The sequence below is a fragment of the Halichoerus grypus genome, chromosome 2 (genome assembly GCF_964656455.1).
Source record: "Halichoerus grypus chromosome 2, mHalGry1.hap1.1, whole genome shotgun sequence".
Lineage (NCBI taxonomy): Eukaryota > Metazoa > Chordata > Mammalia > Carnivora > Phocidae > Halichoerus > Halichoerus grypus.
In genome coordinates, this window is record NC_135713.1 from 64,448,512 (window position 1) to 64,464,486 (window position 15,975).

The window sequence follows — 15,975 nt, forward strand, 5'->3', positions numbered from 1 at the left end:
ATAAAAGGTCATTATGACCAGATGAGAGATAGCAAGGCCTGATCCAGGGAAGTCTCCAGAGGGAAGGGGGATCAGATCTCCCACAGGGAGACTAGATATCAGTAATTGATCCCCTGTGAGAAGCCAGGGAGAGAGAAGTTGAGAACAGCGTTCTGAGGGCTGGAGGGGAGAAAACTTGGTAAGGACTAAGAGATGGGAAGTCCCAGGGTTGGCTGGGGTCCCTGGGGTAAAGATGTGATCAGAGCTGAAATTGGCATCCATAGTGGAGAGGTGAGGAGAGGAGAGGATGACCTTAGCAAGGGTCAGAGCCTGTAACAGGGTCTTTTTGGGGAGAAAGATGAACTGTTGGCACCTGGCCTGTGGGCAGCCCAGGTGCAGCTCCTGGCACCCAAGCACACATATTCACAACTTAGCAGTATCTAACTTGATGTATAACTTTGGGAACTCACTCCTCCCTGAGTCTCAGTTTCCTGATCTGTAAAATGGAAATAACACCACTCACAAAGAGGGTGTTAGGATCAAATGAAGTCATGTGGGGAGAAGACCCTGTAAACGGTGAAGCCCGCCATGAAACCTAGGCCCAGATCCATGGCACAGCAGATAGGCAGTCTGCTGACATCACGCACCCTAGAAACCCCTCCCAGGCACAATGCCATTGTCGTGCACCTTATTAAGACAATGCTCCAGGCCCAAAAGCAACCCCCAATACACATACCAAGTCTGACTGAATCCCTCTATCTGGGGGACCTGGAGCAAGGTGTCTGGGAAGAGGGGAGTCAGGGCCCGGTGAAGACGTATATTAAGTAGGGTAACACTAGCTGCTATCACAAATAGACTCAAATGTGTATAACGGTTCAAAGATTATTCCTCACTCATGTAACAGAGCAAAGCTAGTGTTCCTGGTTGATGGGTGGCTTCACTTTGTGCCCTAATACAAAGACCCTGTCTCCTTCCTCCTGTGGCCCCACAATCCCTTAATCTCCTGCATCCAGCCAGCTAAAGGTGAAAGAAACAATGTGGAGGGCACATACTACATAAAAGTCTTGGCCCAGAAACGGCACCCGTCATTTCATTCACTTTTACTTGGTGGGACTAGTCACAAGGCCACACCTGACTGCAAGTGAGCCTGGGAAATTAAAGTTTAACCATGCACCCAGAGGAGGAGGACATGAACTCGTGGTGAAGAGTCAGTCAGTTTCTGCCACCGAAAGGTTCAAGTCACAGCTGGGGAAGGGGACAGTAGGATAGAGGGTAGAAAACTGAAGAGGGACCCAAACCAGAGTGGTGGGTGACTTGAGGGCACTAAGCCCAAACGTAAGGTAAAACGCAAGTCCTTGTAGTAGGTGCGTGTCTGTATAAGAAAGAGGCCAACTGAGGACTCTGGCTAAGGGCCGAGTTCGGCTGGCCCGGGGCCGGGGCTGGAGGGCAGGGTGTCACTCTTCAGCTGACGGTACTGCACCAAGGCAGGATTTTTGTGTGAGTGAGAATGAACACCCAGGCATCACACATAGATGCCATCGATGCATTCCCCTGCCTGGGGGGGTGGGCACATGTCACCGGGGTGGCTGGGTGCTTACGTGCCTATGTGCAGTTGCGCCTGTCACAGGCCCCTGTCCAGGGGACTAGATATACACACCCAGGGGTTTCTTATGAAGGGCGAGCCTATGTGTTTATAACATGCACACGTGAATGGTTTGGGTGTGCATGACCATGCATGCAAGGCGTCCATCTGTCTGTACACTTGGACACATGCCTGGGCAGTGTCTGGGGATGAAGGTAGTCACTCTGCATGCGCACAGCTGCCTGGGGGGTGGGTACTGAGTGTGCACCTGCGCAGCACAAACACAGCAGGTGTGAGATAAGCGTGTGCTGAGTAAAGTACCCATGTGCATACTCGGTGCGCATGTCCGTGTGTTTGTGCGAGCCCCCGCCAGGGTGCAAAAAGGTGACTAAGTGTGTGAGCGCACACTTGTGTGTGCCCGGACATGACCTTGGAGCTCCCTGGGCTGGGCCAGACCAGGCTCGGCTCCTTCCTGGGCGCACAGAGGCCTCTGCGATGTGCTGGTGACAGCGTGGGGATCTGCCAAGGGTGCACTGGTGGCATGTGTGTGTGCCTGCGAATGTGCGTGTGTGTGCGTGCGCGTGTGCGTGTGTGTGTGTGTGCATGTGTGTGTGTGTGTAGGAAGAGGCATTCGCTCTCTTAGACCTTGCTTCTTTCTGTGGTTCGGTTTCTATAGAGACACTTCCTGTGGCAGAGAAAAGAGGTAGTGAGCTGGTGTTTCAGGATGTGAGGGCCCGCAGGAGCGGAGCCGGGCTCTCTCTGTTGCCTGCCTGCCGCCGTGCAAGCTCTGGCCGGGGCTGCCCGCGGTCCCCATGGTGGGCGCTCCTCGCAGCAGGGACCCGTGAACAGCGGCGGCATGCCGGGGAAGCCCAAGCACCTGGGTGTCCCCAATGGGCGCATGGTGAGTGCGGGCTCCGGGCCAGGCCCATGGGGAAGGGGTGGGCACACCCAGGGTGGAGCCCAGGAGGCACAGCCGACAGGGCTGGGCAAGAGCCTGCATGCTGCCGGCCGGCGGGAGAAGTTGGGTACAAACAGGAGCAGGCAGTGGGACCTGGGACTCTTGTCCTAGGACCTTCTAGATGGCCCGGCTGGGGACCTGAGGCAGCCTCAGAGAGGAGAGCAGAGTACAGTGAGCATAGGCTTCTGGTCCCCAGTGCTTCCTCTCCTGCCACTTTGGCCCCATCCAGGGCTGCCCGCATCCTAGGGCAGCAGGGAGACCTGGCATGCCCTTTGACCCCTGCTGACCCCCACAGTGGCCCAGGCCTCCACATCTGACTTAGCCTCAGCCTTCCCCCCGCCTCACCCCACGTCCTGATGCACAAGGTCAGGTAAGGGGTAACCCTCAGTGGGTCACTGCCCTTCAGCTGGACCTGCTCAGAGGCTTCCTGCCAGAACAAGTAGTCTTTGGACAGCCTGGGATGGGTCAGCAGGGTCAGGCCAGCTTGGTGCAGCTTGTCTTTTCTATTCCTGGGCCACCAGGAAGGGTGGGAGTAGCTGGGTGCTCAGATGCCCTGGCTACTGCTCCTGCCGCACCCTCTAAACCCTCTCCCTGGCTACTTCACCTTTATTTTTTTTTTTTTAAGATTTTATTTATTTATTTATTAGAGAGCGAGAGAGAGAGAAACAGCATGAGAGGGGAGAGGGTCAGGGGGAGAAGCAGGCTCCCTGCTGAGCTGGGAGCCCGATGTGGGACTTGATCCCAGGACTCAGGGATCATGACCTGAGCCGAAGGCAGTCGCTTAACCAACTGAGCCACCCAGGCACCCGCTACTTCACCTTTAAATCAGAACTGTGCTCAGACAGCCCAGCTTCTGTATTCATTCAGCTGATGGGGCAGACTGTGCTGGGCCTTCCTTCTCTCCCTAGGATACCAGCCCTCTTGGCAGAGCCCCAGCCCCTCCTAACAACCCCAGGAAGGCCAGACAGTGTCTTAACCTCCAACCTAGCCCCAGCCTAGGACTATGGGACAAAACCAATGGGTCTAGAAAGAACTGGGTTCCAGTCTTGGCTCCATTGTCCCTTACTAGGGGTCCTCTCTGACCCTCAGTTTCTTCACCTGTAAAAGGAGGAAATTGGAACAGTTCTCCAAGGCTTGTTGAGATGATTAAGTGGAATGATGAATATGAGACCCTTGACCCATTGTGGGGGCTCCATAAATATCAGCCCAATGCCTCCCTTCATTCTCAGCCCCTCTTCAAGGATCCCCTGCCTCATTCAGAAACTGAGGTTTTACTCACACTCCTGCCTCCTAATTACCAAGACCTTTCTCCACCCCTCCTTCCAGTGTCTCTTTATTGCCCATCCCCAGGCTAGTTAGGTGGGAGAGAGGCAAACCCCATCAAGCTGGCCCAGTTCCCCACCTCACTATCTTTACCATCAACCTAACTTTGAAAGTTCAAGAACCTAAGGTCCTCGCACTCCAACTCTAGAGGCATGACACTCAGGTGTCGAGGCCAAGGAGGAGCATGTCCACTCTCACACCCACCCCAACGGGCAACTGGGTTGATGCTTCTGAGCAGTGCCCAGAACTGGAGGGCAACTGAGGGTGCCTGGAGATGGACCCAGCCTCTGCCCCTCCCACGTCAGCCCATGGCTTCTCTACCCCAAAGTCATTCAGAAAAGGGAGGGCACCCAAGTTCTGTGCCCAGCCCTGGCCAGCTCACAGATGTCCTGGTTCCTGGTAGCAACCTTCACACACAGGTTTATCTTTGCCCTTCCTGGGTCTGTTGTGAACTCTCCATGTCACCTCTTGGAATCTTGAGGGTCACAGCTTGGCTGCTTGCTGGCCATCGGTCTGCTTTCTGAGACGGCGCTCAGCGGACGGGGGAGGGGCGGACAAGTGTCAGCAGGGACGCACACAGAGGCACCTGTGGAGCAGGCAGCAGGCTCCTTCCACGAGTTACCCCCTGACGGCGGCTCAGAGGAGTAAATGACATGCTGAAGGCGGCCAGCAAGTAGAGGGGCCTGCATCTGAACCCAGCCTCTCTGACTCAATGCCGGTGGTCTCCCACCTCCCAGAAATGCCTGGCTCTGTCCTCCCCCACCTCCCCCTGCCACCACCCCCACCCACGGCTGCCATCATTCCCTGCTGAGGCAGCTTCGTCAGCCTCGTCTTTCCGCCACTCAGCTTGTCAGGCAGTTGCAATGAATCCTGTCACTTAGAGATGGCTCCCAGCCCCCTCCCAGAGACATCTTCACATAACCCCGAAGGCCGCTTCATTTGCTCATGCAGGCATTCAGTCAACGGCCCCGCCACAGGTCTGCTCTGTGCTGGCCCTGTCCTAGGCGCTGGAGACCCAAACCCATGGCCCTGGCCCCTGCCCTCAAGTAGCTCCCGGTCTGGCAAGGCACAGAACACACAGGGCCAAATACCAGAACAAAATTCAGATTTGGTAAGAGCCATGGATCCAGGGTAGAGAAAGCTTGAGGAGGACCTGGGAAGGGAGAACTGACTTGTCGGATCATTTTGTGCATTGTGCTATGAAGTTCTTGAAAGGATATGCCATCTGGAAGAGGGGATGGCATGGGGAAGGGTCTGGATGTGGGGAAACACAGGGTGTGTGTACAGGGACATGGCCTAAGGGGAAGCTGGGCCTAAAGCTTGGAGAGTGGTGGTTGTCATATCCTGTCACTCTCAGGGGGCCCAGCGAGTCTTCCCACCTGGAGAGACCTCTGCCTGCCTTCCTGGCATCCAGCTCGGGGCTAGGGTTCAGCTCCACAGGGTTGACTCAGGCTGAAGGGGCCAGGCACCCAGGGTTCTCTGTGCATATACCCAGAGAGGATCTTGGGGCCTCAGTTTCCCCAAACTAGGATGAAAGGAGATGATGGTACAGAGTGCCCAGCACAGAAGATGCTAAGTAAATGGGCCCTCCCTTTGAGGTCTGACCTCTCCAGAGGGCAGAGTTCAAGAGGACCCCCTAGGCCCTTTACCCCTGATTGACTTTGCCCACCTGTGTCCAAAGGGCTGAGGCCCTGGGCCTCCCAGTTCCCCTTGTACATCTCCTGTCTGCCCAGGGAGGCGGCTTCGTGGAGGGAAGACCTCAGGCTCCAGTCAGGCACACTTGGCTTTTAACTTCAGCTCAGCCACTTCCACACTGTGGGACTTCTTTGGGTCTAGGTTTTCTCATCTGTAAAATGGGGCTAATAACACCTGCTACACAGATTTGAGGATAGAGTGAGAACGTGGATGTGTACTGTCAGAGAGAGCCTGCCACACAGTTGGAGCTCAGAAGTGTTGGTCCACTCCACTCTCACCTCAGTATCCTTAGACACCAGTGGCTCTTCCAGGGCCTAAGAGAAAGGTATGGCAAACTGAGGCCTGACCATGGGTCAGGGGTGTCACCTTCCACCACATCCTTCCTCATCCTTTCTTCCCCTTTTCTCCCATTCACTCACCACTTCTCCTCAGGCAAGCCAGGGTGGCGCAAGGCCAGCCCTGCTCAGCACAACTTCCCCAGGCCTGGGAGACTGGGCAGGCGGGAGCCCTGGGCAGGGCATCAGTATGAGGTCAGCAGAGCCCCTGACAGCTGCTTTCACACACCCGCTCACTCTTCCTAGCAGCCCCAAGAAATTGGGAATGCCGAGCCCCGTTCTACCCTGGGGGGAAACTGAGGCCCAGGGGAGGAAGTTACTTGCCCTTGAATGGTGGAACTGAAATTGGACCCTATCCTCACTCCCTCCCACCTCCGGATCTCTGTCCCTACCCCATCTCAGTCCCAACTCTACAGATCAACAACCAGTGGTGCCAGAGGGACTGAGACACAGAGACGGGGCGTTCAGAGGTGAAGGATCCCTGGTGAAGGGGGTGCCAGGGCCTCACGGGAGGGCAGAGGAGGACTGCTAGGGCCCTGATGGCTGCTCATTGGCACCAGAGCAAGGAGGGTGCTTCATGGGAGGGGGTTCAGGTTGGTTCCCTCTACAAATCAGGCCTGCCCTCTGGGAGCTACCAAATTGTAAGGAGAGAGAGGCCTAGACACGGGTGGGCAGAAGTGTGGTGGGCAGGAGGGCTCAGGGCAACTGGTCTTTGGAGGGGACTGGTGTCAATGAGCAGAGATTGGAGAGCAGTTAGTTCAGTGAGGGGAGCAGGAGCAGACACCCAGCAAGAGAAAGCAGCAAAGCAGGAAACAGGAGTGGGAAGGGGCGTGGGGAACCTAGAAAAGTTTGATAAAGTGCAGGGTGGAGTGAGGGGGAGGGAAATGGGGGAGGATGAAGGGGTTCATTAGTCAGGCCCAGGCCGAGCTTCAGCTGTAACCCAGCAACTGCTCCAGCCCCCGGGGCAGGGAGCTTGGCCACAGCCACCGCCTGGGAGCCAGCCTAAAGACCCGGACAGTCAATTCAACGTAATGGCAAGAATAAAACGGAATAGGAGTGTCGGCTGCCTTCAGCTGCAGGTGCCTGCCCCAGCCGCCATGGGGCTCTGAGCTTGGGAGAGGCTGAGTGCAGGGATGGAGGGCAGGGGGAGAGAGGCCAGTGTGTGAGGGGCGACGGAGGACCAGGTGGCCACCATGGAGTGGGAGGCAGGATGGTTCCGGGAGCCCGGAGCAGAGGTTGGTGACAGCCGCCCTGAGGTTGGCAAAGCCTCAGAGCAGGCAGGACAAGCAGGTGCGGCATGAGCAGAGCTGCCAGGAACGGAAGGAGCAGGCTGGAAGGGACCCTGGGCTTCAATTTATCATCCTCACGCACCCCGGGAGTTGGGACTTTCTCAGGCAGCCAGCCACTGGAGCTGACTCGGAAGAAGGGAAGAAGCCATCAGATGGGGGAGTGCAGAGGCAGGAGGGTGAGGGTGCTGGGGGTGGGAGTGGGGCACCTGCGAATGGGCTCCACGCCCAGCCACATTCTGCGCCAACTTTCTTTCCTCTTCAGCAACCTTTCACCTCCACACTCCAAGTGGGAGACGAGGCTCAGGGAGGAGCCTGAGGGCGTAAAACTGGAAAAGGGCAGAGCTGGGATTTGAATCTGGGTCTGACAGACCCCAACACCTGTGTTCTTTCCTCCAAAACAGGGCTAGCAACCTTGGAAGCGGAGCAGGGTCAGACATCAATACTAATGTGCCAACAGCAGTAACAATAACGTTCATGCCGGACAGTGTTCTGGGTTCCTTATCTATATATGTAACTTATTTAGTCCCAGCAACCCTTTGAAGTCAGGAGAAGCATTTGCCCCATTTCTATAGAGAAAGAAACTGAGGCACAGAGAGGTGTAGTGCCTTGTCCAAGATCACACAGCACAAATTGGAACTTGGGCAGTCCGGGGCAGCACCTGCCTCCCTAAGTAACATAAATGCATCACACTGGCCTCAGAGACCCCTGAAGAGAACGGGAGCCCCTTCCAGGGAAGGCCGTTGCTGCTCAGTGCCAGCCAACGTTGTCTTGCTGGGAAGAAGCTCCGGGTAGCTGAGGCATCACAGGAGTTTATGTAAAACTCCTGATTTTTAAATGTGGGAACACCTTTCAACGTAAAATGAAAAAAAAAAAAAATCTTGGGCCTCCTGGGTGGCTCAGTCAGTTAAAGTCACTTACAAAAAATAAGGGCCAAGATATTAATAATGTCCTACATATTTCCAGGCCAGCTCTGGCCCACAGATGTGGGACCTGAGTGTTTCTAGGTGAGAGTGGGGAACAAAGAGGGAGATTCCAGCTAGGAGGGCAGGGAGAGGCTTCCTGGGGGAGATGTTTGCAGACCTGTTTCCAGTGGGGATGTAACAAAGGGACAGGTGGTAGAAACTCCTGTGACAGGCCTAGTGAGAATATAGGATGTGAGAGAGAGGGAGGAACTGGGGATGATTGAGCCCAGGTGGCGGGAAGAAAGACAGGAACGATGTAGGTAAACTGTTCGGTGCCCTGCTTTGGTGGTGGCTTCCTTTGGGACTGGCTGAGTTGGAAGGGCTTGTGGGACATTTGGGCAGAGATGGTAGCAGGAAGTTGGCTCTGTGGGTTTGGATCTGGGGAGATGTGGGAGGGGGAAAGGGCCCAGGACAGAGTCAGGGAGGGGTAGAAGCCATCTTGTGTGGGTAGGAGATGAGGAGGAAGCTGGAGGAGCTGCTAGGAAGGTAGGAAGACCAAGGGAAACCACTGCAAGAGTCATTTTGAAAGGAGGGTTTTTTCTATTTCACTAATGGTTGGGATTCCCAGAGAAGTCAGAGTTGTGGGGGGGGAGGGGGAGGATGGAGTTGGTCTCTACAGCAATGCTATTCACAGTGTGGTCTATGGACCAGCACATCAGCACTGCCTGAGAGCTTGTTAGAAATGGAGAGTCTCCGGCCCCATTCTGGACCTACTGAGCCTGAATCTCTGGAGGTGGGCTCCTACTGGTCATTTCAATGCACACTAGAGTCTGAGAATGACTGTCTATACTATAAAATAGCATCCCGGCACCAGCCTAAGGTGGGGTGGGGCCCAGGGTCTCTCAGGATCTTCTTCTCCGAGAGGAAATAGTTCCAACAAAGATATCACTGACTATAGACACCAGCAAACATTGATGCAGCATGTAGCACATGCTGGCCACTGTTCTGGGTGCTGGAAATGTCTTAAACTGATTTGATCTTCACAGTAGTCCCGGGAAGTAAGTTACTATTATTATCATCATCCCCTATTTGCAGATGGAGACAAACAAGTGTCGAGTCACACAGCTAGTAAATGGCAGAGACAAGATTCAAAGTCTCTGCCGATCCCCACCATGCTGTACACTGGCGCTTACCCAGCACGTGCTGAGGGAGGAGGGAGCCAGGGGCAAATGGAAAGTAACTGGCGTTAAGTCCCAGCACACGGTGGTTGGCACATGGTGGAAGGGGAGCCAGGAGGAGCCTGAGCAAAATGCTGAGCAAGCAGTGACCTGGCTGGGAGTGCCCAGCATGGCCCTCCAGGGGGAGGCTCCTGTCCTGGGGCCTGAACCCAGAACTGTACCTTGAGAATCCACCCTGGGCTCTGCTCTGACTGCCTACCTTGGGTCTCTTGTAGGTTCTGGCTGTCTCAGATGGAGGTAAGTGACAGCAGGTATGGAGGAGGCTTGCTGGGGTGGGGGAGGGTATGTGGAAACAGGGTGGGGACACCCCTGTCACTTGCTACCTTTCCAGGGAAAATACCTACAGATGGGGTTGGGCCAGGGCCTGGGGAAGGCCACAAGGTTCACCACCACTTGTCCATCCACCTACAGAGCTGAGCAGCACGGCAGGGCCTCAGGGCCAGGGCGAGGGCCGAGGAAGCTCCCTCAGTATCCACAGCCTCCCTAGTGGCCCCAGCAGCCCCTTCTCCACCGAGGAGCAGCCTGTGGCCAGCTGGGGTCTGTCCTTCGAGCGGCTGCTGCAGGACCCGCTGGGGCTGGCTTATTTCACTGTAAGCCTTGGGGTGGGATCGGAAGGGCAGGTGGCAGTGGCCACTATGGTGTGTTGGGGGGGGCAGCGGGCATGGGAGAGGACATGGATGGAGCTTCAGGCTGGCCAGAGTGGGATTCCTCTGTCAGCTGCCTCCTCCAGCCTTTCCTTGGCACCTTCTTCCTGTTCCCTCAGCAGGGAACTTTCCATTTTCTCTCTGTGCCTTCCAATCTGGCCCCATCTGTCTGTCTGGCCCTATCTGCCTGACTTGGCCTCTTGGCCCTATCTCTATCCCAATCTCTTTGACTGCACCCCCTGACTGGGTCTCCGTGTCTCTAACTTCCTCCTCCTCTGCACCAGGAGTTTCTGAAGAAGGAGTTCAGCGCTGAGAATGTAACTTTCTGGAAGGCCTGCGAGCGCTTTCAGCAGATCCCGGCCAGCGACACCCAGCAGGTGGGGGAAAGGGGAGCTGGGGCAGAGTGGTGGGACCAGAGCCTGGGCCATGTCCTTGACCTTCTCTGTCCCTCCTGCAACAGCTTGCTCAGGAAGCCCGCCATATCTACCAGGAATTCCTGTCCAGCCAGGCGCTGAGCCCAGTGAACATCGACCGGCAGGCCTGGCTAGGCGAAGAGGTGCTGGCACAACCCCGACCGGACATGTTCCGCGCGCAGCAGCTCCAGGTGAGCGTTTCCCGGGGTCGCGTGGGATTAGGGGGCGTGGCCTTGGAAGAAAGGGCAAGAGGCGGGGCCAGATCCAGGGGCGGGGCCCGATTGTAGTGGGTGGGATGGGCGTGGAGTGGGGTTCGGAAAAGGGCAAATTTGGATGCCCGCACCAGAGTAAAATGCAGGGGCAGGGCGTGGGTCAGAGGGCGGTACCAGAGGCTGCGGTGAACATGGGCTAGAGGCGGAGCCTAGCTGAGGTAGAGGCGGAGCCAAGCGTGGGGGCGGGGCTGGACCAAGGAGTTGGGTGGGAGGGGCTAGGGTCTTGCCTGCCAGGTACGGGACCCAGCCGACCCCGAGGGCTGGGCCAAGCCGAACGCCCTCCCCGGCTCACCTTCCCTGCGCGGGTCCCGCAGATCTTCAACTTGATGAAGTTCGACAGCTATGCGCGCTTCGTCAAGTCCCCGCTATACCGCGAGTGTCTCCTGGCGGAGGCCGAGGGACGCCCCCTGCGGGAACCTGGCTCCTCCAGCCCGGGCAGCCCTGACTCCACGAGGAAGGTGCGGACTAGGGGCTATGGGAAGCAGGGGGCCGGGTGCAGATCTGTAGGGCTGTGCCCCTGGTCTGCACGTGGGCTGGAGCCCAGCCCGGGGCCAGCGCCTTTCCTGTACCCGCAGAAGCCGAAGCTGAAGCCCGGGAAGTCGCTGCCGCTGGGCGTGGAGGAGTTGGGGCAGCTGCCGTCTGCTGAGGGCTCCGGGGGCCGCCCGCTCCGCAAGTCTTTCCGCAGGGGTGAGGGTCGGAGGCCACAGAGAAGAGTTGGGGTGGGAGTTTGGGCAAGCTTTGAGAATCCCCCCTTCCTCCTACTTGTCGCATAGACAGTCTGTAAATCTGAAAACCGAAATAGAGGTCTCTGTGACCACCACGTTTCCCCGGTGGTTTGGTTTCTAGATTAGAGCAGAAGTTTGGGAAGCCCCCTCAGTAGCAACACTTCCATGGTCCCAAGCCGCGTTAGACCCCCGCGGGAGGGCTCCAGCGGGGTCCACCAGGTTGTGAAGGGAGTGTGTCGGGGGGGGGGTGGGGGTGGAAGGGCTGTTCTGCTCACTGCTCCCTCTCCCCTAGAACTGGGAGCCGGGGCCCCAAACTCGGCCTTGCGCAGAGAGTCCCAGGGCTCCCTCAACTCGTCCGCCAGTCTGGACCTCGGCTTCCTGGCCTTTGTCAACAGCAAATCTGAGGTGAGCAGACTGCTGGGGGAGATGAGGTGCAGGCTAGGGCCACTACTCATGCACCTTTGTGGGGCCGCCATCATTCCTAGTCATGGTCCCCACTTCCATCTCCCTGCTGCCAACCCCTCATATTCCTTACTTTCTTCCTGTCCTCACCACCTTGGGCCCCATGCATGGCATGGGTGTACATTCTGTTTGTGTGTGTGCCCTGGTGTACCCAGCAGGTATATGTGGGTCAGAGGGAGGACCTGTCTCTGGGTGGTCCTATGTCTGGGTGAGCATATATGTTGTTGTAGGAGGAGTATCTTTGCCTGCCGAAGAGTGTGCCCTTAGGCATGTGTGTGCGTGTGTGTGCCCCAGTGAGCTTACCTGTCTGTGTGCCTCTCTGCATGTCCCTGAATGTATACACATGACCTTGCCTCTACTCCTGCCCCAAATCAGAGCCACCGGAAGAGCCTTGGGAGCACAGAAGGTGAGAGCGAAAGCCGGCCAGGGAAGTACTGCTGTGTGTACTTGCCCGATGGCACAGCCTCCTTGGCCCTGGCGCGATCTGGCCTCACCATCCGTGCCATGCTGGCAGGCATCTGTGAGAAACGAGGCCTCTCTCTACCCGACATCAAGGTCTACCTCGTCGGCAATGAGCAGGTGTGAATCTGGCCTGGTCCCCAACTCTCACTCTCTTCCTGATCCTGACCCCAACCCCATTCCTGTCTCTGTTCAGCTATGACTTCAACCCCAATTCCATTCCTATTCTCACCCCCTTCCTAATTCCAGTCCCCAACAAAACCCTGCCCCTCCCCCCACGCCCAGCTTCAAAGCAACCCAGCAACAACTCCTCAAACTCAGGCCTCCACTCTCGTTCCATGAACATCCCATCCCCACCCCACCCCCTCCCAGCTTCCAGCTTCACCCATCATCTTCACTGTGATGCTCTGGGGAGGTAGAGTGGGGGAGAACCACTGCCAGAGCTGGGTTTCCCCCATCACTCCCAGAGTTCCTATTGGCCATCCTTGAAATGGCTGTCAGGGGCACCCAAATGCACCTAGCCCATGAAAAAATTTTCTTGAGGTACAAGCATTAAGCTTTAAAGAGGAATCTAAGAAAAAGGGTGTGCAGAGGGACCCAAGCCTGAGCTCTGTCCTCCAGATCCACATCCGTGGTGGGAATCCCCACCAAGCTGGAGATGAGCCAGGCAGGATGTGATCAGGGAAGAGGAGCTGAAGCTTCAGAGAGTTTCTGGGGGAAGGTAGGCTTTTCTGGCTGGTTCCACGAAGGCTTCGTGGAAGAGGCTGCTGTTGATGAGGGGAGAATGAGGACGGGGAGGAGTTTGCCTGGCAGAGCTGTTGGAAGAGGACATTCTAGGCAGAGGGAACATCTTAAATGAAGCCCTGGATGTGGGTAAGAAGTGCAGGGCAACTTCCGGGGCCTGGAGAGTGGGACTGGGAGGGCAGCAGTGGGAGGAGCTCTGCCCACTCAGGCCACCCATGCAGCCTCTGAAGCCCAGATGGGCATTCATGACTGCTGAATATAACTTCCCACCCACACTCCACCTGTCCCTGCAGCACAACATAGGCCTATCCCTGGAAGAGGCTGCCTCCCTGCCCTAGGCTAGTGCAGACAGTGGGGCCTATAGGGACAGGAGACTCTGCACCTACTGTTCATGTACCTACGTGTGCCAGGTACTGTGCCAGATAGTTTACCTCCTTCTGGCCTCACAGCAGTCTTGGGGGAAGGGTTCTTGTTGCAGTGAGGAGACAAGTAGTAAGTGGGGATGGAAAGAAGTGGACAAGTGTCAAAAAAGGGACAAGGCCCGGGTAGCTGATCAAAGGTGGGTGGTGAGGAAGGAAATGCATCCAGCTGGTCCGGTTGGGTTTCACATGCCTGAGAGACAAGGGGGCAGCTGTCCAGGAGGCAGGTCCTGGCCTGGCCTGGCCTGGCAAGAGGCGGCCCCATGATCCAGGACCTAGGCCTGCTCCTTATCCAAGCAGCCTCATTATCATTCCGTGCTCACCCCACTCCCATGCTTCTTGTAACTCCGTTTCTTTTCCAAAGCTGTCCAACCTTCTTGCCACCCTTCTCCCTGGCCTTGGCCATATTAGGCTCCCACTCCAGCCAGGAGTCTTACTCCATCCACATCTCTGCGGCTCACCCGCCCATCGGCCCTTCCCTCTGACCCTTAGGGGCCCCAGTGGGGGCTGTCGGAGGAAGTGAGGTGGTTCCCTCGGACCGTGGGGTTGGTTGGGGCTGGGGAGGGAGGGACTCTGAGCCCTGCCTGGCATCTGCAGAAGGCCCTGGTCCTGGATCAGGACTGCACCGTGCTCGCGGACCAGGAAGTGCGGCTGGAGAACAGGATCACCTTCGAGTGAGCGCCCCTCCTCCCAGGCTTGGGTCCTGGGTTCCAACACTTGTTTGGGTCCCAGTTCAGGCTATTGTTCTCCCTCTCAGGTCCCGCCCCTGGTGCTAACTGCGTCCCCGGGGCTAAGGGCCCACCCCCAAGTTGTCCCACCCCCTCCCAGTTCAGGCTCCGCCCCCTCTTGGACCTGTCCCTGGGGGGCTGGGGGAGAGGCGGGCCCGCTCTCCTGCCCTGCCGCAGCGCGAGGGTCCCGTGCAGGGTCGAGTTGGTGGCTCTGGAGCGCGTGGTGCGGATCTCCGCCAAGCCCACCAAGCGGCTGCAGGAGGCGCTGCAGCCCATTCTGGCGAAGCATGGCCTGAGCCCGCAACAGGTGGCGCTGTGCCTGGTGAGCCGGGGGGACAGCGGGGCAGGGCAGGGGCGGCCGGGAGCGGGCTGCCTGTCTCGCGGGCTGCTGACCTGTCCCCACAGCCAGGCGAGAAGCAGCCGCTGGATCTGGGGAAGCTAGTGAGCTCGGTGGCGGCCCAGAGACTGGTTTTGGACACTCACCCAGGTAGAGAAGCAAGGCCCCAGGGCTTGGTCCCTGGAGACGGCTTTGGCCCAGAAGGGAAGGGGTCCAGGTGGGAGGCAAACACTAACGGTGGTGCGCTCTGCCACAGGTGTGGAGATTCCCGAAGCTAGGGACATAGCCCGGCGTCACAGCCAGGTGAGAGAGAGAGAAAGGGCTCCCCCTTCTACCCACTGCACCTCCCCTCCCAGCTGTGGCTCTGACTCCGCGTTCTTACAGGGCAGCCAACCTAGAGCCCAGAACAAGGCTGCCCATCCCCCTCCACTGTCCCTCAACTCCATGGCTGAGGCACCGAGTAGTCTCACTGGGAAGCGGCAGACCTGTGACATTGAAGGTACTTTGGGGACGGTGGGAGCTAGGGACCAGAAGCATTGGGGACCATTGAAGGTGGGCAGAATCAGAGAGGCTTGAGCTGAGGCCGGGACCTGCATGTCCTTGGGGCTGGAAGAGTGTCCATTGGGGCTGGGGGACCAGAGGGGCTGAAGGGCGGAAGGAGGTTAGGGAGGCTGTGGTCATAGTAAAAGCAGCAGGACGGTGGTGGGCTAGCACCAGTGGGCCTCATGACTCTGTGGCCACCCTTAGGCCTGGTGGAGCTGCTGAATCGGGTGCAGAGCAGTGGGGCCCACGACCAGAGGGGCCTTCTGCGCAAAGAGGACCTGGTGCTTCCAGAATTTCTGCAGCTGCCGGCCCAAGGGCCCAATTCCCAGGAGGCCCCACCACAGACTGAATCAGAGGTCCAGCCCAAGGGGGACCCCTCGGACTCCACTGCCCACTCGGGCCTCTGACAGCTGCCCAGCAGTCCAGGCCGGCTGCATGGCACCTGGCGGGCCAAGCATGCCATGGGCCCGCTCTGCATGCCCTGTCTGTGCCATGAGTGTCCTTGGCCCCTTCCTGCCATGGGCAGGCCCGCAGGAAGAGCTGGACGAGGGTGGAGAGCGGGCTCAGAGGAGCCACACCCCACAGCTACCACCGCTTGGTCCCTCATCAGTTCGCTCACCCATCCCTTGCTGCCAGGTCACTGAGGGGAGGTGGGCCTCGCCTCCCCAGTACAGGCATGCCCAGCACAGAGGGGCGGCGTTGGCGGTGCCAGCCCCCCACCCTGTGCTAAGCCTCAGCAGGGAGCAGGAGGTGGGGCTGGCCCCTCCTCAGGGAGCCGGAATGAGTAAGGCCTGGGGGTGCAGGCGGGCAGCCCCTCCCTCTACTCACATAGGCTCTGCGGGACGGACGGATTTTGCGGTTGGCCTGGGGCAGCTGGGTTTGTCCTGGATGTACGATATTGTTATTATAATAGTAATTATTATTCTCC

General features: G+C 57.7%; 1 protein-coding gene across 2 annotated transcripts; it reads left to right on the forward strand.

The window, feature by feature from the left end:
* The first annotated feature begins 2,233 nt into the window (after positions 1–2,233).
* RGS14 (regulator of G protein signaling 14) lies at positions 2,234–15,975 on the forward strand. 2 transcript variants are annotated; one of them, XM_036084843.2, is made up of 15 exons: positions 2,234–2,462; positions 9,517–9,538; positions 9,713–9,891; positions 10,230–10,322; positions 10,406–10,549; positions 10,945–11,088; positions 11,206–11,317; positions 11,648–11,760; positions 12,193–12,396; positions 14,037–14,113; positions 14,363–14,489; positions 14,573–14,654; positions 14,761–14,807; positions 14,889–15,003; positions 15,252–15,975. In XM_036084843.2, the coding sequence occupies exons 1-15, from the start codon at positions 2,418–2,420 to the stop codon at positions 15,452–15,454; spliced, it is 1,707 nt and encodes a 568-aa protein (XP_035940736.1). In that variant the 5' UTR covers positions 2,234–2,417; the 3' UTR covers positions 15,455–15,975. The 2 variants fall into 2 exon arrangements, with proteins under 2 accessions (XP_035940736.1, XP_035940737.1); XM_036084844.2 differs by lacking the exon at positions 9,713–9,891 and having other exon boundaries at positions 2,235–2,462.

Excerpts from the sequence above, each read along its gene's own strand:
- RGS14 (XM_036084843.2), top strand. The coding sequence starts at position 2,418 with ATGCCGGGGAAGCCCAAGCACCTGGGTGTCCCCAATGGGCGCATG. Across the intron at positions 10,550-10,944 it reads TCCGCGCGCAGCAGCTCCAG|ATCTTCAACTTGATGAAGTT; the intron begins GTGAGCGTTTCC and ends CGGGTCCCGCAG. Across the intron at positions 14,655-14,760 it reads GGTTTTGGACACTCACCCAG|GTGTGGAGATTCCCGAAGCT; the intron begins GTAGAGAAGCAA and ends GCTCTGCCACAG.